Below are 23,991 nucleotides of genomic sequence, written 5' to 3'. Positions count from 1 at the left end.
TAAAGATAAAGTATGGTTATCACAGCTTAACGTTAAAATGGACCGGGGTTTTGCTGACCTCCATGGGCCCCCCAGTCTGCCTGGGCCCCATAAAACTCTCCCCTCTTTCGGGGTTTCTTGGGCAGCTTAGGGCTGTGTCCAACACATAATGAGCAAACTGTCAGCCTAGATCCTCAGAAGGTGGTCTCTAGTGATGTTTTTTTTTTCTTTTAAACGTACTTTTTAAGCTTTTTGGCTTGATTTTGAAAGGTCAGCTAAAAAGAGACAGGGAATATGGGAAGAAAGTGCGAGGAAAAAATGCAATAAACAGTGTTGACATGTGGATCCGATCCAACGACCAGTGCACTGAGGACTCTAGCCTCTGTATGCGGGTGCCTTCTCTACCAGCAGAGCTAAAATGATGCCCAAGGATTATAAAAACAATATCACTTTAGATTATTAAAGACCAAAAGGCGGATCTGTGTGCATTAGGAGGGTACAGCTATGGTCAGAGTCTTCAGAGTACAATAACGATATAAGGAACACAGAATGTCTTTAAGCACGCTTTATCAGTGGTGTAGTGGTGCCTGCAGAAGTGGATCCTCTTATTTCATGGCCAACTAACTAAAGAAGGCATTAAGGAGTAAGCTACTAGCCAATGACAGGCCTTCATCATCCTGGGAAAAATGCAGCACACTACAAAGGGGATTTAGAAGTGCATATACGCTCAGTTACATCACTGCTCTTAATGTTATTTGTTCTCTATCTCTCTGAAGGACTTTGAATTGCTTTGTGTATAAATGGTAGTCTATACAACTACTTCCCTTGCCTTATTTTTGCAAGATCTTGTGAAATACACTGGAATTAACTTATTTTTGAGGGAAACTGGAGTGAAATCAAATGTATGGATGCATGTCCTCATAGGGCTTCCATACATTTCAACCAGCATTGCCATCCCTTGACATTATCAGGATTACCTCAAGAAAACATCTAAAATATACTCATTAAGATGCAAAACTTGAGTAAAATAAAATGTAACAGAGTCATCATAGGGCTTCCATGAATTCCGGTATCAGTCAATGAACCAATTTGAGTGTTTCGGTCTTTAACGTCATTGCAGTCAAAAGTATTAGTCACATTTTCCCAACCAGATGTCATGACGTTGCTTCTGCACTTCAAACCAAGTGTTTAAAAAGACAAGAAGCAGTAAAACCTGCATTCAACAAGCTAAAATCTCCCCTTTTACTTGAAAATCACAAACATTCAGCTATGAAAGCTTTTTCCTTCTCTGCACAGTTATGTAATGTAGCAAACATGGAAAGTGTGACTTCAGATGTTCCATTATTTTTAGCTTTCATGGGTTAGCCTGCCTGAAGTCCACTCCAGCCATCCATAAAGGAAGGAATAATCCTGATCACATTCTTGCCCCCACTTTGCTGCAGGCTAAGCTTGAAACACTATTGTCTTCATGTCATGGCACATTCCCATGTCAAACTGAAAGCAGGGGGGATTGCTCATCCTGAGGTAATTGCTATGAAATCAAAAGCGTATTGCACAGCTAGTCTGTGATTAATCACCTGGATGCAATGAGCTAATGCACAGCAGACTCTGCCAGATTGGTCATCGGATAATAAGAGAGGCCGATTGGAGTAGTAGTCGCTATAGGAGAGCAGAGAAACAAAGGCCTGTTCTGTTCAGTGCAGAGATGATGCTGATTATTATGTCTGCCTCTGTGTCATACAATCATACTTCATCATCTTATACAGAAACATGGCTGCAGGCACACACTCCAAGGACACACGCCAGAGCACAGCACATATGTGATACATATGGCTCAGATTTCCCTCAGACTTACATGCTTTATGTCAGCGATGCCAACCTTGTATATAAAAGCCTTCCTTTCAGCTGTCAGCACAGATTAAAAAACAGAACAATGCTTGTGTTGAATTATAGGAATACGATCCAGCTTTTTTGTTTCTGTTTGATTCTAAACAAAGGAAGTTGAACCCCCTCCTCTATACTCTCATTTTTCCACAAATGAATCAAAGGCAGACAAACTGCCCAGCGAGGTTTGGCTCAACATTCAGAAAGTGATCACACTTCCTTTCTTGCTTACTTCTGTATTGTTCTTCCTCGCCATATGGAACGTAGGAGTGTTGGATGCATCACTGACTGTGTGAGTGTTTGTTGTCCTTTACTAATATTGTCCCCATAGCTGTAAACACTTAAGGCTGACCAGTGCTGAAAAGCATTCCCATCATGCCAGTGTCTTTAGCAACACAATAACAAGATCCACTCACAGCCGACCAACAAGACATACTGAGCCACTTCAAGCAGCATTACCTCACTCTAAAGGCATTAGCACTGCACCAATAGATGAAACAGCACTCTGGTTGTGTTTGTGGCGGTGGGGAAGAGGCAGCGCAGATCAAGTGTTGACACCATCCAACTCTGCCTGGCTGAGGAGTGTGCAACAGATGTTCTGACTCTGGGGTTGCCCTCTAATAATCCACCAAAGGTATGTAGATAAAAAGAGCCACCTTTAATTGGCTGGACAGATGCAGAAAAACAAAATTTGGGACACTGCGTAAGATGAAAAAACAGAATGAAATGATTTGCACATCTCACTTTACTCGCAACAGAACATAAACAACATTTAAGATGTTCAAACTGAGACATATGTGCGTGCACATATAGGAGCAGTGCTTTTTCATATGCCGATCTTACAGCATTAAGTGGAGAGAACAAGTATAAAGAAAGCTCTGTTTATCCTTAAAAACTTAAAACTCTCCTCTTGTTTGTGTGTCTCAGCTCACAGAGTTGGGCGTTGGTCTGCACTGTTTGTATGATGCATTCTGCAGTAGTTGGCAGTTTTGGCAGCAACTCCAAGTGCACTGTTGCTTGCTTGTTTTCATGACATCAGAGCTTTGCGATCTTGGAGCAGCATGCAAAATGCTGGAGCTGGCTGCCTCGTAATTTTATAAGCAGGAAAAACCCTGGCTAATGTAAGATGGATTGAGGTAAGATGGAAAACTGTTCTGTAGTCAGATTAATCAAACTGTAAAAGTTCTTTTGTTTTTTTTTTTAACTATGGACGCCATGTCCTGCACACAAAGCAAAGAGGGACTACCCATCTAGTAATCAGTGCACATTTCAAAAGCCTGCATCTCTTATGGTATTGGGTTGTACAAGTGCCCATGGCGTGGGCAGCTTAAACATCTGTATAGACGCTATCAATGCTGAAATGTATACAGAGCTTTTTAGGGCAACATATCCTCCCATTCAGACATCATTTCACTCAGGGAAGGCCTTGCATATTTCCACAAGACAAGGCTAAATTACATACCAAATCCATAACAACATGGCTTCACAATTGAAGAGTCTGGGTGCTGAACCAGCCTGCTAAAAATCTGGCAAAGAAGACCCAGGACTGTTTAGTAGCTTGAATCCTACATCAGATAAGAATGAGACAACATATCTCTCCCAAAACTCCAGCAACTAGTCTCCTCACTTTCCAGATGTTTACAAACTGCTATTAAAAGTAAAGGGGATGCTACACAGTGGTAAACATGGCCCTGCCCTTGCTATTTTGAGACGTGATGCTACCATGAAATTCAAAATGAGCTGATGTTTTTCAATAAATTGTAAAATGTCTCAGTTTCTACATCTGATATGTTGTTTATGTTTTATCGTGTATAAAGCATGGATTTATGGGAGGTGGGAATCATTCCATTCTGTCCCAACTTTTTTGAAACTGGGGTTGCAGGTTTGTGGTCTTTTGGTCAACTACTGGCTTAAACTGATGAAAAGTTGTTGACTTAGAAAATCCTGAGTTGATGGCAGCTGTAACATCCTCTAATCAGTCCTCCTTTGATTTGAGTTCATCACATGCCATTAACAGATATAACTCACAGGTCCAAACGAGGAGCCCACACTGGTCGTGCTCGACAGTTTTCCTCGGGGGCAGCACAGCCTGTGAAACTGCTCTTTACATGAGCTCATTACGAGATAATTACTGGAGCTGAATGCTGTGAAAGAAGCAGACTTTGGGCATGAAATGCAGCATTGCACCTCAGCCCCAAGGGAACCAGCATCTCATTTATGCTAGGATACGCGTAAGACAGACACATAGCAGGCTGCCAGTGACAATTATTAAACATTATTTCATCATTATGATGTTCAATTAGGCAGAGAAAGAGATTAAGAAATCTATGCAATTAACTGGCCAAACCTCTCGACAGGAGTTTTGTTTAACTTCAGGATAATAAAGTTGCTGCTGTTTGCACATGGGCGGGAGACGGAATAATTAGCCACATTTACACAGCTGCAATCTACTTCTTCGACCTCATGCTCAGGGTAGGAAGAAAAAATGTTGTCATAATGTTGTATCTCTATTTAGAAAAAAGATGTTATAACAGAGGAAAATAATACTTTTTTAACCTCCACTACCTCTTCAATTACCATAAACGAATGAATCGTTTAACAACAAGGAATAACAAGAAAAAGTAAAACTGAGGATAAATTTACTTTAAAGGGGACATATTATGCAAAAATCACTTTTTCAGGCTTTTCTAACAAAAATATGTGCCCCTCAAGTACCAGAAAAATCCATTCCCTCCCCTTCTCTCTTTCTCCACCTTTCAGAAAATGTGTTCTGAAACAAGCAGATCTCGGATTTCCCCCCCATGATGTCATGTGGGGAGTTAGCCCCGTCCCCAGGTTCAGTTGGCCCTCCCAGTTTGGAAGAGAGTTCCGCCTCCTCTCCTGATCTTCCTCTCATCTGGCAGCTGAAAGGAGGATCAGGAGAGGAGGGTGGAACTTTCTTCCACATCCACTAGACCACATATCTTGAGAGGGGCTGGGTCAGGGGGCGGAGTCAGACAGCTCATTAACATTTAAAGGCACAGACAACGAAACAGCTCGTTCTGAAAAGGGCTGAAACAGAGGGGTTTTTGGACATGCAAAATCCAATACTGGAGTGTTTTTTCAGCAACAAACCAGTGTTAATTTCGTCAACTAAAACTATGACTGAAAATGTTCATCGACAGCCTTTTTTTTCCGTGACAAAAACTAGACTAAGACTAACAAAATAGATCTGTGATGACTAAAACTGACTAAAAGTAAGTTTAGTTTTTGTCAACATAACTAAAACTAGACCAAAATGTAATGTAGTTTTCATCAGACATTCAAAATCCATGATATTTCTCCACTGTGTTTGAATCTGTTAAAATATAATGCATCTATAGCAATTCTGCCTCACAGCTTCAGAAAGCAGGGACCTCAGGTTTAGAAGAGTGCATAGAACACACCACCATGATTTGGTACCAGATTTAGGCAAGAAAATAAATGCTTGGACTAAAAGTAAAACTAAAATGTGAAGACTTTTAATGGACTAAAACTAGACTACATTTATTTTAGTTTTCGCCGACTAAGACTAAAACTAAGAAGGGTAGAAATGGCTAAAATGAGACTAAAACTACAATACATTTCATCTGAAGACTAAGACTGAGACTATCATTAAAAATAGTTGCCAAAATTAACACTGCAACAAACTTCACAGGCATGTTTTGGGACCTCTGAGACCAATATAAACTTATCTCTAAAGGGTAAAATATGTCCCCTATTTTTGGGGGCGTTTTATGCCTTTTTTGCCAGGCTCTAAACCTGTCCGTTCTTTCATATTCAAGCTGAAACTTTTGTTTCAAACATCATCTTAATAGTCACATAAAATAAATGTTAAGCTCCTTATTGTTTATGCAACCTGCACTGAGACACAAGCAACAATCTCATAGCAGGCATTTCCCCTACCCCCCTCCCAAAATGAATGCATACCCAATACCACAGAGTGGGTCAGTCCTTTGTCCTCTAGTTATGGATTATTGCAAAGAGGAGGGGGAAGAACGGGGGGATTGTCTATGTCACTCTCATTGATGAAGCGCACACAGCGGGGGTCCTCAGGCACAATGACAATAACAGTACACGAGGAACCGGGGGAGAGGGATTAGAGAGTCCAGAGGCATTCAGTTTGCACACATTTTTAGCATTTTTATGTCAGAGAAAACAGTATTAGAGTCGAGGTAAAGCAGCAAATAGACAACATTTTTGGAAGCAAAGTTAAACTCCTGCTTTGTTGTATTTTGTCATCATCAAAGTAGGGATATAGACCTCTTTAGCTGCTTCAATCCCCCCTCTTTAGGGATAATGTACGTTGCTTGTTCAAAACAACCATAATCAAGGGATTTGCGATATTTTCGGGTATTAGTGCCGTCCTAGAATGATGAACTGACTTAAAGGAGAATGTTTGGAAGCATGTGTTGTCATTGTGCGTCCCTATTGATTATTATTTTGCTTTCATTTACCACTCGTCTGCAGTTTTAGGGACTATGTGAGGCTAGCTTCCATGACAGAATCCTCCTTTTGCCAATCATTTCTGTCCCTCTAGATGCCATAAAATTGTTGAAAATATAGTTTATTTGTGGTCATGTTTTCCCTTAAATCTGTGTCATGAATCATTCTTCAGACTGGGTTAATGAGTAGTATGTTGCCATTAGAGACGGTGCAAACATTACAGTGTTCTCAGTTGAGCCAAAAAAGTGATAGAAACAAGGAAGAGAAGGTGGAGAAAGTTAGACAGAGAGAAAGCGGACAGTTTCATTTCTCTCTCCCCAGGAATGCCGCTCTACAGGAGAGAAAGAGCGAGATCTACAATCCATCTCTGACTCAGAGATGAGATCATCTGTCTTCGACTGGTTTCGGCCTTTAATGACACACAAAGTCAGTGCCACACTGACAACCTTGGAAAGAAAAGAAAGCCTATACTGTAAAGGAAAAGCAGTCAATAAGGGAGTATCTGCAGGGGAGCAGAGCAGTAATGGTGGCCTTGTTGCCTTGCCAAGTCAATGCTTGCCTCCTCCAAATCCGCTCTTGAGCAGGAGTACAATAGTGAACTTATACCTGCCGGTGGAGGCCCGGCGGATTAAAGAGGACAGACAGCACAATGTCATACTGATAGCTGAGAGTTATCCGCTCAATAAAACTTCAAAGAGCATTCCTGGGTGTCTCCGAAGCACCACTGGGTGCTGATTCGGTGGCATGGCAGAGGAGCCCGAGGGTAACAGTCAAGGCCTTGTGCGTTTCAGCCCATCAAAGCCGACATCGGCTCTGTTAATGCGCAGCACGGCAGCAGGAGGGCGTCACTCTCTAATTCTGACGGCGAAATTACTGCATTAGGGCCGTGTTTGACAACACACAAGTGCCAGCAGTAGATATGTCAGAGGGGCGATGAAATGACGAAATGATTCATTCGAGGGATGTTATCGTGCTGCGACAGCTCCTGTCCATAGTGATTCATTGTGGGGAGATTTTCATTTGATCTGGAAGTAGGACTCGGGTCCAGATAAGGCCAGGTGGAGAGAGATTTCTGGCTGAGGAATTCACACTAGGGACGTACCAGGTTGAGAGATGTTCCAAGATAATTTGGGAATTGCCTAGAGTAGAACATTCCTAGATGAAAGAGAGCACTGAAGGCCTTGCCTTGAAAGAAACTGAGTTCAAGACCACTTCCCCCCCAACTGGTGCTTTCATCTGACAAGGATCAAAACCAGACCGAGCAAGCTAGTTCAACCAAAACCGCAAAGAACCAAGAGAGGAGGCAGCATAAACAAAAACAGAAACAGCATATATGTTTTTAAGAGAGGGGGGATGCTTTAGATAAAGGATAGAGAGAAAAAGAGGAAAGGAAACCAGAGAAGACTGAAAAAGACTGTTCAATGGTGTATTGGATGAGGTCAGAGCTTATAGATTAAACCCTGAGCTGTTGGTTTAGCTAACGCCAAGAGTCCAGAAACTGTTCTTGATCCGATATGGCGTCTGCTTAGAAGGCTTTAAAAATTCAAGAGACTTCAAACTGTGGGTTTCCACTTCTAAAAGTGCTAATGATGCAGACTAATAAAGTATTCCAGATCTCCTCTGAGATGATTTTGACTTGCCTAACTGAAAACTCAGAAGGAAAGTTTCATAGACTTCCTGGCAGGAACTTCCAAAACGTATCTCTCACTAAAATCCATTTTGCAGAGAGCGTCTGCCCACGCTGTCTTACATAACGAGTGCTGTGGCGGAGTGCGGTGGCCTGGATCACAGGTGGATGTTTCCAGAACGACATTCTCCACAGGTCACCGCTTGGTCTAAATCTGCTTTGCAGCCGCTGAGCAGAGTCATTAATCTCTCATCTCTCCATGTGTATTACTGTAGCTCTGTCTCAATAACCCCCGCAGGCTCAGAGCATTCAGGTGTGCAACAAAGAAAAAGGGACACCACGTGGACAGGATGAATTGAAACACCACAAAGGCGACAATGCAGAGCTGAATTCCTGAGGAATTCAAGATGAGGGTGGGCACACAAACAGGGGATGAGTACAAACATAGAGTGCGACAAATAAAACAGATGCACACTTTACGCAGAGCAAGAATGAACGTTTTTCACACGGTATCAAAAAGTATCTACTGCACCTGTGAGTCTGAGATTTCAGAAGGTTTTTCAGTCAAGCTGCTGCTCTCTGCAGGGATCAGGTCGTTGTATTTTGTGCTGACATCCTCATCCGAATAGTGAAGACTGCCTGGACTGGGCCTAGGAGGAGATCTGGAAGATAAAGATAGACTGTCAGAATAATTCACAGAGTAAGAATCTATAACCAAAGATTTTGTGGACCTGTATGAAATATTCTGGACACTTATGATAAGCATTTTAAACGTGCTATGAATACAATTCCAGAGAATAACAAGTTGGGCCTTTTATTTATTTATTTTTTACAGGGCAGGAAATGAGATGTAGATGAAAGGAGAGATTTGTAACAAACCAGTTGGGTACCTTAAGCAGGGCTGCCCATAGATTTGGCCAGGCCCATGAAAGCCCAGGAAATGAGCCCTCCCAAGATGCCATTAATTCTTATCAACATGTGCAAGTTCAAAAGCACTTGTGCTGTGCTAGACTCCTAGCATTTACCTCCGTTTTGATCTCCTTGGGTCTAAAAGTTCCCCAGAAAGTTGCTGCAGTTTGCTGCATATGGCGTCTGACTTTACTAGCCAAATGTTTTTGTTCAGTAGACCCATCGACATTGTCAATATTACCACAAAACACACTATTTTTCAAGAAAAGGAAGCTTCCTTTTAAAAGTGTCTACATTTGTCTGAAGCTATATTTTTGTCGCTATGATGGGAACAGTTATTATACATGTTGTCAAACCTAACTTTACAAGGACTTTTGCCGCCTCCATGGGCCCTCCATGTGGCTGGGCCCCATAAAGCTTTCCCCTTTTCCCCCATTTTGGCCAAAATGTACTCCTTGTTTTGAATGTAGGACTATGAAAAAAAAAGCACCCCATAACGACTGCTTCAGACTGGGTGGGTGGCATCTGTACAACACCTGCGTCATGGCGTGATTTACATTTTGGTGTGCATGTTAAAAAGTCAGGGTTTTTAGACTCCCAGCATCTTGAGAATAAATGCTCACCTATTTCTACATCAAGCTGCACATTTATCCTGACCAAATTAGTCTGAAAAATGATAAATTGGGAGCCATATTGCTTAGATATACAGTCATGTGCATCAGTTTTGCATGAATGTAGATTGCTAAGGACTCATCACGTTGACAAGTCAACATGCACGTGTCACTTAGCAGCCAAGGTCAAGCTCAACATCATCTTTTTTGTCTCTGCCTTTTCCCTCCTTGCAAAAAACCCAGAGACCACAGGCAGTTTTTGGGCCCTTGGGACTACTACCATCCAGAATGTACCCTAGGCCATGCTTACTCACCACATCCACCCCTTACTCCACCCTTAAGGTGTGGACTTTTCTGTTTATAAACAGATTATGTTCCCATGCCCCTGATAATGTGCAAGGACATCCAGAGCACAACCAGGGTTGCGCCAACCTTCCTTCATTCCTGATGGTGCCCTCAGGTGGCTTACTCGCTATACCTATGTCTTACTTCAGCCTCAATCTTGGCCCAAGCATGCCTGAAAGTTCTGCACAGTACTGCACAGGTCCACATTGGTAGAATATGTCACTGGCAAAATATGTCTAAATAAATTGTTCATACAGAATAAGTCAGGGTGGACACACACAACCAGTCTGAGGTGTATTGATGGAGCAGTATAGTTCTGTTTTGGTTTAATGGATAAATTTCACATCATGAGGGAGAAAAGCTGCTTAAAGTGGCCTGCCTCAATGAAACTGCAAGGGATCCCAGAATGCTTTGTGAGTAGCTTGAACAGAGTCCTGCATTCTAAATGGAAAATATTCGTGACTGGTTTTTTTTCGACCATTACAAGAGAGCAGGATGATACTTGTTATTAAAAAAAGCAAACAAACAATTTACAGGGCAAGATATGGGCAAGATATGCAAAGAGAAACAGGTAGGCTACAGGGACTAAGGAGACACCTAGATCAATAAGAAGCTAAAATCGCTAACAGATGCTTGAAATTACAAATATCTGAAACGAAGTCTGATGTAAGAAAAACAACATCCAAATTGGTTCCTTGTTTACTGCTCATCCAAAATAAATTCAATGTTTTACGACTGTTTGAATAAATAAGTAAGGATTACCCACATCATTCCTGTGTGGTTTTGTTTAGTCCCTAGTGTGAAACCTCCTGACATGCTGGTTTGGGGTCTTGGGAGGTCCTGGTGAAGTAATTCAGTGTAGATTAACATGGTTTTAAACACTCTTGAGTGACAAAGCTCTCGAATACTTCAGACATGTTAATGAGTCCCCACAGGCGACTGTAGCGAGAGGAGCGCCTGATAATGAGTAAAGACCGGGGGCAGATTTGATTTCACCCCGTGGTTCTCATTTCTTACCCGACCTACTGCTGACTGATTTTCTTTATGCTGCGAGAGGATTAAGTGCACCCTTCTCTATCCAAGTGAGAGCGCTGATAAATAATTTACGCCTCACTCGACGGTGGATGAGAGTCAAGGAGGAGAGGTGAAAGTGGGCTGAGTTTTCTCAATGTTTTTAAACAGGCAGTTTATCATAATGCCCCAGTGGGCTCTCAATAGCATTTCTTCACATTGGCTGCAGCTTTTTGTTTGGCTTCGTTGTAAGGAGGCCTCGCTGCAAGGACTGCTGAGGAATGCAGGTCGGTAAAGGTTACGCTCAAGGGTCCTTTAGGGAATAAGTGCAGATCAGCATTCAAGACTGTAATTAACACTTTGTAGATATGTATTCTGAGTTTGACTAAAGTCCAAGAAAAAAATCCACATGAATCAATCTTTTTTATGTCAAGAAGTTCATTTACTGGGCTAGTAATTATTCATAACTTGTGTGTCGGCAGAACTTTTTCATAGATCTGAGAAAGGTTAAAGGACCAAGTCTATTATCCTGTGTTTGCATTGAAAGACTTTAAAGGATCCTGGCTTCCAGGCTGCAGTTCAGAGGAACTATTTAAACTCCAAATTTAGGGTAGACACCGTGAGCCCAAGAGGAAACTCAATGAATGTAAAATACCTTAACTGAACTACTACACCAATTCCGAAAAAGTTGGGACATTGTGTAAAAAGGAGTAAAAACAGAATACACTGCTCTCTTGGATGCCTCTTAGGAAGATAAACTGATAAAATACCCTCTTTGGTGAACTCAGAGTGAGAAAAATGTACAAAATGCCCACATTTATTCCTTCTATATTGGCAAAATCTGACAAACTGGCTCTGTGGGGCCCTCTAAATGGGCAAAATATGCCAAATAACTGTCTTTGAAGCCCTCTTAATGGGCAAAATATGCCAAATAGCCCTCTTTGGTGTCATCTAAAAAGGGAAAATGTGACAAAATGTCATCTTTGGTGCTTTCTTAGACATAACAATTTGAAAAAAAGACCCTCTATGGTGCGTTCTTAGAGGGCAAAATGTGACAAAATGCCATCTTAACTTGTGGTCTAGTGTCCCACAGCATACAACGGGCTGTTTATAATTTTAACCCCTGCCTCTCAAATATCCTGAGCCTGCAGCTGTTAGGTTCCTCTGCATGATGAAATCTTTAGATATGTTACAAATGCATCTTGATGAACATTCATATCAATCTAAATGGTCCTCTCCTTCACTGGCCTAGAGAACTCAAAGGCCATTAATGCCAGAAACTTTTTTAAATGTAGACTCATCAGACACGTCTCCACTTTAGATCAGTCCATCTTGGAGGAGCTTGGGCCCAGACAGCAACACATCTGGATAATTTTGGTATATAACTTTCCCTTTGCATAGTGCAGTAAATTTATAAGCTGAACAAGTGAATCAGACCTCTTCTGGGTACTGCCATCTGTCAGCTCGAGGTTTGCAGGTAGGCATATTACCTGCTCATCTATTTCCTTTATTATGAGGGGGAGAGACATTAGAAAGTCATTTCTGCTGTTTTGACGATGCCTTAAGAAGTTGTCTTGACATTTTATAAAGGAAAAATGCACCAAAGTTGAGGATTCTGCTCGCAGCTTTGCTCTCATCTTGGGAGTAGGACCTGCTGACAACCAAAATATCAAACATATCAGAAATCCATCCAACTAGTCGCAAGCAGCTGGTTGGTCGTAGTTGGGTCAAGCTCAGCTGTTGTACACTGCATGACACTCGACGCGTGATAAGACTAAAAGTCGGCTCGACTTCAAAGTGAGTCGTACGACTCAAAATACTTGTCTGAATAGGATGAAATTCACACAGTGTACACCTGCCTAAAAGCCTGGAGGAGCAGAGTCAGACACCTGTATGTGGTCCATTTCCACCACTATGTCATGGTTTGGCATGGTCTGGATGCCTGTCCAGCCTTGCTCATTGCAATAGGAAACCCATCTTTTTAAAATACCCGGATCATTTGATTCAGCTCAGTCATAGAGCTGGTTTATTAACTCCCAAAGGACTCCTCATTTGGTAACAATTTGGCTTTAAATGTGTGAAAAACATCAAATAAAAATATTTCTACAGTTACAAATAATTTCAGGGGCAGGTTGTCCTGAAATTTTGTGGAAATTTTCAGGAAGGCATGTGTGAAAACAGCTCAAATATACAAGATAAGGGGAAAGGATACTGAGACTGACAATATGGAGTCAGTCAAAAGGATGTTTCCTCTCTATTAGACTTAAAGCATTATATAACCCTTTGACCTGCTACAATAGGATGCTCTTTAGCTCTATCTGAACCTCATCGTTCTTTACAGAGAGTACTGTAGTGTCACAACTGAAAATCATTAGGGAATTGTTACATTACAGGTGAGCACTTGAGCTCGACTCTACAGAAATATCATATAGATTAGCCATACTGTAGCACACTCTACATAAATAGCTCTACATTGTTCTCTCCTCCACTCCAGTTAAGTGAATTAATCTACTTTAATATAACACATCAAGGTAAATTGAATTACAGCTTGCTTTGTGATTTCCCTGTGGAGCTTTCCATTTTGTCCACTCTAAATCCCAACGCCCCTTGTGAAAACGGCTGGAATGTACCCACAACATTTTTGAAACGCTTTCAAAATAAATTTATTTGGAAAAATGCAAATGTGGTTTCGATGTGTAAAGGGCTGCTGTGTGTATTTGCTGCCGCTGCCTCCAACAGCTCCTCTGGCTGCTGATGCTTGGGCTTGGAAAATGAGCGGGAGTCAGTGTGTCCCTGTAGTCTCAGCCAAACCAGCACCAATCAGCAGAAACAAATGGGTGTTTGTTTAGCAGGACGGGGACAGTGGAAAGTATGGAGGAGCTTAGGCAGCATATTTACTTAAATAACGCCTGACTAGTGAAGCCATTTTACGCCTGTATTTCATCTTCTCCCTGCCCTCATTTTCACTCATTCTGACTTTTTCATTTTTTTAGCCTCAGTAAACACCTCTCCTCCGTGATCTCACTCAAAACTCCCTCGAAGGATCCTCCTCCTGCTCAATCCCATCACTTACACTCTTTAAATTTACATCTAAATGATATATTTGATCGGCGCAGCATGCCACCGACAGTTTAATCCGCGCCATCGCTCGTGTCGCCTCTGATAACATTTGCCAGATCAAAGCCTGAGGCTGCCGTTTTGTTTGATGACCTCTCGAACACACCGAGAGTTCAGTTTATAATTTAGTCACAAGAGGCCCGGTGGTTTGACATTCCACAGCCCACAGAGAGAGGGGCTGAATCAGGGAGAATTATTCATTCCAGGAGAGACTGGCTGTAGGCAGCCATCTCATGAGTATCCCATGATTCTCATCAAGCCGCGCTCCACACAGACACACACTCACAGACAGTGATACATATGAACTTTAAGAAGTGCTAACTGTAGTGTCATGGATATCACAGTGAAGGAAGGCAGCCTGGGGTCATCACAAAGCTGAATTTTCTTGTTTATGACCAACTGCTCCAATAAAATTTCTGGATCCAATAAAACACATCATATTTGCATAATTTTAGCCGTTATTTCTATTGGATACTCTCATATTGTATTCAAGTTTTGGGACCAATACAGTGTAGCCTGAAGAAGCAAAATATATAATTAGTTTGCAGACATCGTGAGGAATGTTAACTGAATCCAGGGACATGAGAGAACTTGCAACTTTAAGTTGTGAAACTATGAAACAATATCCAGAAACAGAGCAATGAAACCTGACTATTAATCTACATAACAGAAGCTTGACAAGCACCCATGATCATTGTTAGCTATCAGTGGAGCCAGTTGGTAAATCAAACGTGCTGAAGCCTGCTGGAAGAAGCAAAAAAGCATCTTTTCCACCAAGAAAACTTTTCAGTGTTGCTCTTTGTTTCTATTTTCATGTAGAAATGTCCAGTTCTAATAAACCGCTGCTACTTTTGCATCAGTGACAATCTTTTTAACTGCCACCTTTGTTTACAGACTTGCAGTCATTTAACTAAACCCCACCTCTTTCCCTTAAAATGACACTCATTGGTCAGGTCATGCTCTGATCAGGATCACTGATATTTGAAATTAGGGCCGATACTGATACCAACACCAGTATTGATGTTTTTTCATCACTTCGTCAAGTTCTGTGCCGATAACTCTCCTTGGGGGGCAGGAAGTGATTTTGTGGGTTTTTTTTTAAAGTTTTATTTTGGGCTTTTTGTGTCTATATTTGATAGAGGAGGACAGTGAGTATCGTTGGAAATAGAGACAAGAGAGTGGGGAGAGACATGTGGGGAAGAGCCACAGGCCGAATTTGAACCCGGGCTGTCCGTGTGCATGGGGCGCACCTTAAACCACTAGGTCATCTGCGCACCCCGAAAGATATGATTTCTGCGTAGAAAACATCTTCCAGTGTTTAGATCTGTTTACGACTGTGCCATTCAAAGTGCAAAAATAAAAAACACTCTATTTTGTGTCACAAAAGTAGTAAAATATTCGACAAAAATGTTTGAGTGTTATTGTGGTATTATGCCTGAATGTGAATTTAATAAACCTCTGTCTAAAGTCTGGATGTGTCACTCAAAGCTGGTGTTTGGTCTGTTTCCACAAAGCGTTTTGGTTTGATTCAGTACAGTTTTGCCATGGTTTAGTACATTAAACCCTCAGCTGATGTTCACCCACCCTTACTCGATGCAACAGGAAATCTGTCTCTTTTTAGAGATCGGGATCATTTGGCTCAGCTCATTAGATGGTTGTTTGGCTCCCAAACAGCTCATCTCTTAATACCCATTTGGCTTTTTAAACATGGATTAAATAACAACAAAGGATGGAGGAATGGAAACTGGAGCTCAAACAGGAACTAGCCAGTGAGAGAGCCAGGCAGGCTGGTTTATGAATGGCACACGTCAAAGAGCCACAACTAGCCTCTTAACTCAGTACAAGACTCTTCTAGACCTTTGTCTTCCTTCAGAGACAAAGCTAGATGCTAAGGTAATTTACAATACTGACTGCTTCAATGCCAGGTTAATCTATTAAACTGAGGTAAAAATCACTGTTTTGTTAAGTGTAGAGATTGTCTTCAGTGTATGTAGAGATTTTATTTGGTAACTAGTAAATGGAAGTAGTTATGAATTGTGAGTAACTTGGCAGTCACTGTTGATGATGCAAGCTATCATGAAAACTTGACAGTCTAGATACAGATGTCTTCTAGATCAGTGTTTTAAAACTATCTACACAAGGCACAACTAAGATCCAGCCAAAATCACACATTTGAAAACAAACTGCCTCTTTTAACATTTTACAGAATCTTTAGTTGTTGAACAGTTGCAGTGATGATGTATGGTTGAAATTCAAATAGCAGTCCTCAACGTTAAAATCTTGTCGGTTTTCGAAAGAAATTTGGGGTTGAGTATCTTTCTAAATTTCAGTTCTGCATTTTTGAAAAAAATTTCTTAAACTCTACTTCATCACTGAGCCGTCTTGGACAAAACATGCTGTATTTGATATCTAGAAGTGATATGGATGAAACGGAAACAGAAGTGGAGTAGATTCAAAACTACACGAGTTCCCTTCAACTGATTTGCACACTGGAGTTTTTTTAAAGATTATTATTTTGTACTATTTTGTCTTTATTGGTCAGGAAGAAATACAGAAAAGAGACTGGGGATAGATTACACTTAACAGGGTTGGGATCAGGAGTTGATCCTGTAACTAGAGGATCAGGAAGTAAAGCCTCTGAATATGGGTGTTTTTCAATATGCTTTGAAATGGATATGTCAAATGTATCAAAGAGCAGCAATCCTTCATCTCAAAGAGAAAAACCAACGGTTCAAGTATTGTTAGATTAAGTTGTCTGTCTCCAAAGTGAACTACATTGACTTCCCTGTCCCTGTGATTAGACTGACAGACATGCATATCAGCCCCTTTATCAGTCTGGAGACAAGTGCAAAAAAATTCTCCCTCCAAAATCAGCCCTAAATGTCATTTACAGTCTCACACAGCTCTGAGTCGGACTGAATACAGCAGGATTAAGGCCATGTTTGATTTCTGATCCAGGTATTGCGGCAGAGCACTTCACCCTCTCTTTGGTATTCTGAGACCGGAGATCAAGATGTGGCATTAATCTGTAATCGGAGGCTCAGGTGTCTGGATTTGGGCTCCTCCGCTTTGGGCTGAGTTCAAAGACGGCTCATTCTGAGAGTACATCTGTGCATTCTTTCATTCCCGCTCTCCCACTTCAAGCAGGAGACATAATAGGGAAGCCCCCTGGAAGCTCCTCAAAGACCTGGACCTGCTTTGATCTGTCCTCGAAGACACACGTATATGCACACATACAAATCCATCCAGCCAGGCATCTCACACTTTCCAATTAAAAAACAACATACATTTTATTATAAATATGAACTGACTCATGCAGGAATGCAACAATGTAGGCAGATATTCAATTCATAACTGGGGCACTGACTGTAGGTACATACTGCTTTTAGATTTCTGTATAAAGGTTTAGTATTCAGTAATTAACACAGTAGAGTGGCTATAAAAATAGACCCTCCATGTTCCAGTTTTCAGTGCTTAAAGAGGAACTGCCACAAAACTGACTGCAGCATGAGGCTAAATAGCTTATTTGGAGGTTAAAAGTATAATACGTAACTTTGGGAGTCGATTTCTAGAAGACATTTTTCTGTAGTATCAGTATTCCTGGCTACCATTGCACCATGAAGACAAAAAACACTCCAAGCAACTCAGAGACAGGGTTATTGGAAAATGTAAGTCCAGGGATTGGTACCAAACAATTTCCAAGCCACTGAACATCCGCCATAGTTCAGTTAAATCCATCATCAAGAAATGGAAGGAATATGGAACATGTGTAAATCTGCCTAGATCAGGCCGTCCTCACAAACTGAGTGACCGCGCAAGAAGGAGACGAGTGAGAGAGGCCACCAAGACACCTCTGACTACTCTGAAGAAATTATAAACAACAACTGTTGGCAGGTTAGTTCACCAGTCAAAGGTTTATGGGAAAGTGGCAGAGACAAAGCCACTGAAAACTCATATTAAATCTCAACTAAAGGTCACCAAAGGGCCCGTTGTAGACTCCATGGTCCTGGAGGACGATGTTATTCAGTTGTAAGAGAACTATGGCTAGGGCTAAGATTAATTTTCCAGCAAGACAATGACAAGGGTTAAAGACAACAAGGTGAATGTTCTGGAGTGGCAGAGTCAAAGCCCAAACCTTAAACCAATAGAGGATTTGTGACTGGACTTGAAAAGGGCTGTTCAAGTTCAATCCCTGTGCACCCTGACAGAGCTTGAGCAGTTTTGCAAAGAGAAATGGACTACAGTTGCAGTTGCGAGATGTGCAAGGCTGATTGAGACCTGTCCACACAGACTCAGAGCTGTGATTGCAGCTAAAGGTGCTTCTTCTAAATACTGACTAGAAGGGGATGAAAATGTATGCGATACCTTATTTTACATTTTATATTTTCATTTAATTGCCATTACTTAGAAATCTGTACTCTCTTTGAAATTAAATCAGTTTATCTGTTAAACAGATTACACTGACCATGATTGATTTATAAAATCAATAAAAGGGTAAAAGATCCAAGGGAGTGAATACTTTTTTAGGCACTGTAAATATATCTTGTCATTCCAAAAGTCTGTTGGTTCTCCTTTTGGACTATTCTGTTGACAGCCACTTGACCATCTCCCTCCATGTGTTAACCCCTCCCTGCCCCTAACAGGGCAGGGAGGGGTTAACACATTTCTGAAAAATGTTAGGCCTCTGAGCGAAAACAAGGACTGCCACATCAGTGAGATCACAACAAGCTGAGAACAACAAACCCACAGGGAGTTTAAATTCAGCCCTTTTTATAAAGCCACGACTTTATGATACATTTACATGGGGAATGTGCAATACTGGCTTTACAAATATTTAAAATGTTGCATATTATACCTTTAAGTCCCGCCCTGACCAGGTAAAGAGCCAGAGTGCATGTGATGGCACCTGGGGTCCCAAATCTCAAGAACATTTACAGACTTTCACCTTTGTACTTCTATACTGCATGCACAAAGGTGTAATGCTGGCTTGTGATTTCACACTGCAGATGTTGGATCATTGGTGAAATAACCTCGCTACATTTTTCTGCATAAACATAAGTTCACCTTTTTCCAAATCCCACTTCTGTCTCCAAATCACCTCCATATGTAAATAGATACAGATGATCTTATGCAAAGTATAGAGTCGAATCCATTCTGACTTAAACTTCGTGCTCTTAGCCCAGCTGTCAGTATGAATGATCGGCTTTGAATAAGGTCACGGTATCAGCACGCTTCATGTCTTACAGCTACGATTCACTGCCATAAAAAGCTCATTAAAAAAGCATCCACAGTGAGTCAGTTTATCTGCTGCCTTTAAATAGAAGAAAATTTAAGTCTGAGATGTCAAGCGGAGAGTGTTAATTTTCTTTTCCACAGAGCTGGAAATATTTTCAGGCGCAAGGTTAAGTTTCCATGGATAACCCAATTATTTCTCCATATGCTAATTTAATTTTTGCTGCAGATTAATTCTCTAGTTGAACACTTTGATTTGACTGGTTGGCAAAATGTTCATGCATGGGTCACTGACCTGGTGTAGACGCCGTTCTTCCTGCAGAAGGAGTTTTTTACAGACAGTCGTCGGTTGTTGAGCTCCAGCGCGGGGAATCGGCCCTCGTCTAGGCTCACCATGTCTCCGTGGGTTAGAGCGTTACAGTTGGAGTTATTACCTGGACACACGTACAGAGACACTGTGTGAACAAAGGCCACACAAACATGAAGGTTAGTGTGTGGGACGACCAGTGGGAATGTTGAATGATGCGAACAAAAAGTGACTGGACAGACAAAATGAGGATTTACAGGGAGAAGAAATCGGCTAATGATCATTTTTTATATGGATTGATGCACTAAAACTTCTATAAATTAGTGATTTGCAGAGATTTGTCCATGCCTTTTTGGATGTAAATTAGTTTTTGAGTGTAGGCTTTTAAGCTAATTACATAACATAAATGAAAGTGATACTTTTTAAGCAATAGGCCTTTGGTTGACTGCAAAACTTGTAATGCTTATAACTTTCCTCTAACTAAATCAACAGCAAATCATTTTTGAAAACACACTTTGCACCTTTTTGGCAAAGATTTAGATGAAAAAATCAAAGTATAATCAAAACATAATTTGGTGGTTTTCTACTGATTAGCTTATCTTATCCTCAGGACTGGAATCATCCATCCTGAGGTGTTAATTAGTCAGTATTAACTGCATACGCACAAGGATGTCTTTACCTTCGGAGAAAGCAAAGCTAGCTCTTTCCCTTGGTAACCCATATTTGTAGGCTAACATAACAGGCTGCTGGCTGAAGACTTTAATTAAAAAAAAAGAAATGAGAAGAAGATTAAACTTTATTTTAAAGTCTTACTCAAAAGCAACACATTATAGTGTAAATGATGCAAAATGTGAGAGAAATAACACATCACATCAGGAGTCTGACTGTACTTGCCCACTGCATGCAACTCTGGGTCTCATCAATCCAACCATAACAATGTTTTATTTATGGATAATCAATAATACAAAAAAGGATTCTGTAAGATTGGCTATTATGACAAAATGAAGAGCAAAGGCAGCTGGAGGTGGAGGCTGTTGGCTCAGCCTGGATCCTTGACCCCTGAGCCCTTTAAGGACACTAGGAACATCATTTGGGGTGACATTCTTATTATTATTCTGTCTTCATTTCAGTCCATTTGGGGCTCAAGTCTTCTTAGATGCAAGTAGGGGTGACTCAAATGAAAAAAGGTTGGGAACCACTGGCTTAGGGAAATGTTTGAATTTGCTTAGCATGGCAACTGGCTGCATCCACACTGTGGTCTATTTTCTAGCTTTCCCAACATGCTTTGCATTCTTGCAAGTTTTTGCAAGTGTGTTAGTTCCTGTTCAGAGGGCAAGCACACTCAAACGTAGTATTCCATATAAATCTTAGACTGTGGCAGGCTTTAAAACTAAAACAAATATTTAACACAGGATGGAGAGATGTTATACAATGGAGATCTCAACATGTGGAAGCCAGTCTTAGAGAAACATCCATATATTCAACTTTTGTCATTCTCCTGTGATGTCATTTCTGGTTAGGTTCATGACGTCTCGTCCTAGGTCATTATTTCTCGACAAGACCTCAAGAAAACAACAGAAATATCCTTGTTATCATGACAAAATTAATTAAAATAAAATCTATGCCCATATGTCCTCTTCAGGCTTCCATACACAGCTGACACATGTATGCTAACAAACAGACAGCCATGCAGAAAAAAACATCAGAATGTGATAAATTGTAGCGCCCCTCGGAGTAAACATTGTCTGCAGATGACACATGGGTGGACACAAGACAAGTATTTTGCAAAATCCCCCCTCATCATAAATCAAATAGTTCACACTTTAAGCTGCAAGAGTCATGCTTGCCATGCGGCACCATGGTAGATTAATGTTAGCCTGGGCCGCTGCTGCCATGTTACAGGTTAAAACCACTCTCAGTCGTCCAAAGACTTATGTGGGACCTCAGAGAGGCTGGGACCTCCGCGGTTGCTCCAGGGCAACTCCAGGTCAATTGGTGGTTACGCAAACACACAGAATAAAAAGGGGAAACCACTGGGTAGGTCCAGCGGCCTGGGCCAGATTCCTGCAGGGGGATATGGAGGCATTTGAGAGCGTCTTTGTGCTGGAGTGAGAAGGAACCTCTTGTTTTCCCTCCGTCAGTCAGAGAGATGGGCAGTGACCCGCAGGGACCCCCCCTCCCCTCTACTCACCCCTCTTCCCCCAGCCTGGCAGCTAAGCAGGCATGGCAGAAGTGCTGAGCAGAGGGAAATACCCGCTGATGTCAGAGCAGCACTGAATGGACAAGCATGCCCCCCCAACACTCCCTCCCGCCGTCTCCGTCTCTGCTTCTCTGCCTTTTCTGTTCTCCTGCTGCTCACTCAATTATCTGATTCTTTCAAATATGCCATGAAAAAGTTACCCAAAGTTCACCCCTCTGAATATTAAATCATTAAATTCCCTGTGTAAATAGTCCCTCTCTTTTATAAGAAAGGAGTCAAGTCATCGGATTCCTCGCCTTCTGGGCCGCTGGGTCTGCAGCAAGGCGTCTCTGATGGCTAAATGCTGCGCTTAATTGTGTGAACTCACCTGAATCAGCTTTCTTGGCGTACTTCTTGCTCTGTCCTCTGATAATGAGGATGAAAACCAGCAGCAGGATAAAGATGAGCCCCACCAGAGCGACCACAACCAGGAACCACCACTCCTCGTAGAAAGGAGCCACTTTTTGGGCTGGGAAACACACACAAAAATGAAGATTTTAAGGCAGAACTATGATTTTTTTTTTTCTATGCTGTCTAGATAAGCCAGGGAAATAAAACGTACAAACCTCATACCAAAAAAGTTGGGACAGAGTAGAGCAATACTAACTAATGTAAATTTGCTTTCTTTTTCAACTTATATTCAATTGAGTACAGCACAAAGACAAGATATTAGAAATTTACAAAATGCCTGCAGAAGTTCCAAAAAAGTTAGGACAGGAGCAAGAAGAGACTGGGCAAGTTGTGGATTGCTCAAAAACACCTTGAACATTCGACAGGTAAGCAGGCTAATAGATAACGGGTGTTATTACCATGACTGGGTGTAAAAGGAACACTCTTAAAAGCCTCATCTTCCTGATTTCCTCATCTTCAGTCAATAATATCTCCACAAGGTTCAGAGAATCCAGACAAATCTCTGTATGTACCAACAAGGTAGCCTGTTGTGGAGAGACAGCAAGACGGTATCGACAGACATCTGTAGGTGTTTTTTTTTCTGAAGTCACGTGATCACGCGAGGTCGTAGGCAGGTCGGCAGGTGTGTGGTCTCCAGTGATCTGACAGTCTGGCTGAGTCATCTAGTGCGTGCATTCAGAGGATTAAAGATCCTGAAGATTAAAGAAAAATCTTTGGAAATTGTCCTGAAGTCTGTGGTCTCCCACGGTTTTCAAATCGTTTCAGATTAAAAAAATCGTCTAGTGTGTGGCCGGCCAAACTGAATGTTATTATAAAAATGAATCTTTGATATTTTACTCTGTGCATGAAGAAGGCACTGCTTGGAGTCAGAGCTGAAGACGCTGATTGAGAAGGCTGACCCCATGACAGAATTGGAGCTCCAGTGACGGACACTGCTGCTGACAGACACAAACTACTACAGGACAGGTCAACCTTCCAACCATTTTCTGTTCTGTTGCATATGCATATCCTTGTACGGTGAAGCAAATGCACACCTGAGCATCATCTAGAGTATTTAAGGAGATAGTTATCATATGGGCATTTGCATGTAGTTCCATCCTTACCTTGCCACTCAGTAAAGCCTCAAGTCTGCCTCGGTGTCCTCCTTAAGTTCCATCTCCTATCACACCAGTGAATGGGGATCCCACTTGACAACCCTGGTGAAGTGCTGGCTTCTTGCTGCCCATCAGTCTGCATGGCTGACTAGTGGGGGCCAGTTTTGAGGGCTTAACTGGGTTTAGGGATGTTTGCACTGAGTGCTTATATTTTTCATGGGGCAGAAGTGTCTTGTGTTCAACTCAGACACCATGCAAAGTAAAAAGCCATTAATAAAGAAGAACCAGAAGCTCTGTCCTCTTCTCTGGGTTAATCTAAAGGCAGCTCAGACTACATGAATTCAGGCAGATTTTGGCTTGACTGCAACATCACAGCTCATAGTCAATCGTTGAGCCTGACAAGTGTGACATAATCAATAAAATATATTTAATGTAAGTTGAAAAGATTTGCAAGAAGAAAAAGATTTGCATCAATATTTTACACAATGTCCCAACTTTTTTGGTTTGTAATATGATTAAAGTTTCCTTCCTTGATGACTCACCTGATATGGAAGGAGAAGGTAGACTTGGGGAGCCGTAGCCGTAGTCATTCACTCCAATCACCCTGAAGTCATAACTAACTCCTTGCTTCAGGATGTCCATGTTGAACGTGTGTGATGTCACTTCCTTTGGGATGTCCTTGATTAAGATATCCCACAATCCCTCATCTGTAACCAGGTTAAAGCGGCAACTTCAGGTCAGAGGAGACAGCAAAACTTGTA

General features: G+C 41.5%; 1 protein-coding gene across 1 annotated transcript in view; it reads right to left on the bottom strand.

Annotated features, from left to right (window-relative positions):
* sdk2b (sidekick cell adhesion molecule 2b) overlaps positions 1-23,991 on the bottom strand; it is a 179,467-nt gene that overhangs the window by 2,469 nt on the left and 153,007 nt on the right. Inside the window, exons 40-43 of the mRNA XM_041815899.1 lie at positions 23,773-23,937; positions 22,054-22,194; positions 19,475-19,613; positions 8,487-8,616 (exon numbers count right to left, since the gene is read on the bottom strand). Coding sequence (XP_041671833.1) covers positions 8,487-8,616; positions 19,475-19,613; positions 22,054-22,194; positions 23,773-23,937 — 575 coding nt within the window. The remainder of the gene's footprint in view (positions 1-8,486; positions 8,617-19,474; positions 19,614-22,053; positions 22,195-23,772; positions 23,938-23,991) is intronic.

Source organism: Cheilinus undulatus, linkage group 20 (assembly GCF_018320785.1).
Source record: "Cheilinus undulatus linkage group 20, ASM1832078v1, whole genome shotgun sequence".
Classification (NCBI taxonomy): Eukaryota; Metazoa; Chordata; class Actinopteri; order Labriformes; family Labridae; genus Cheilinus; species Cheilinus undulatus.
This window is presented reverse-complemented; position numbering and strand designations above follow the sequence as displayed.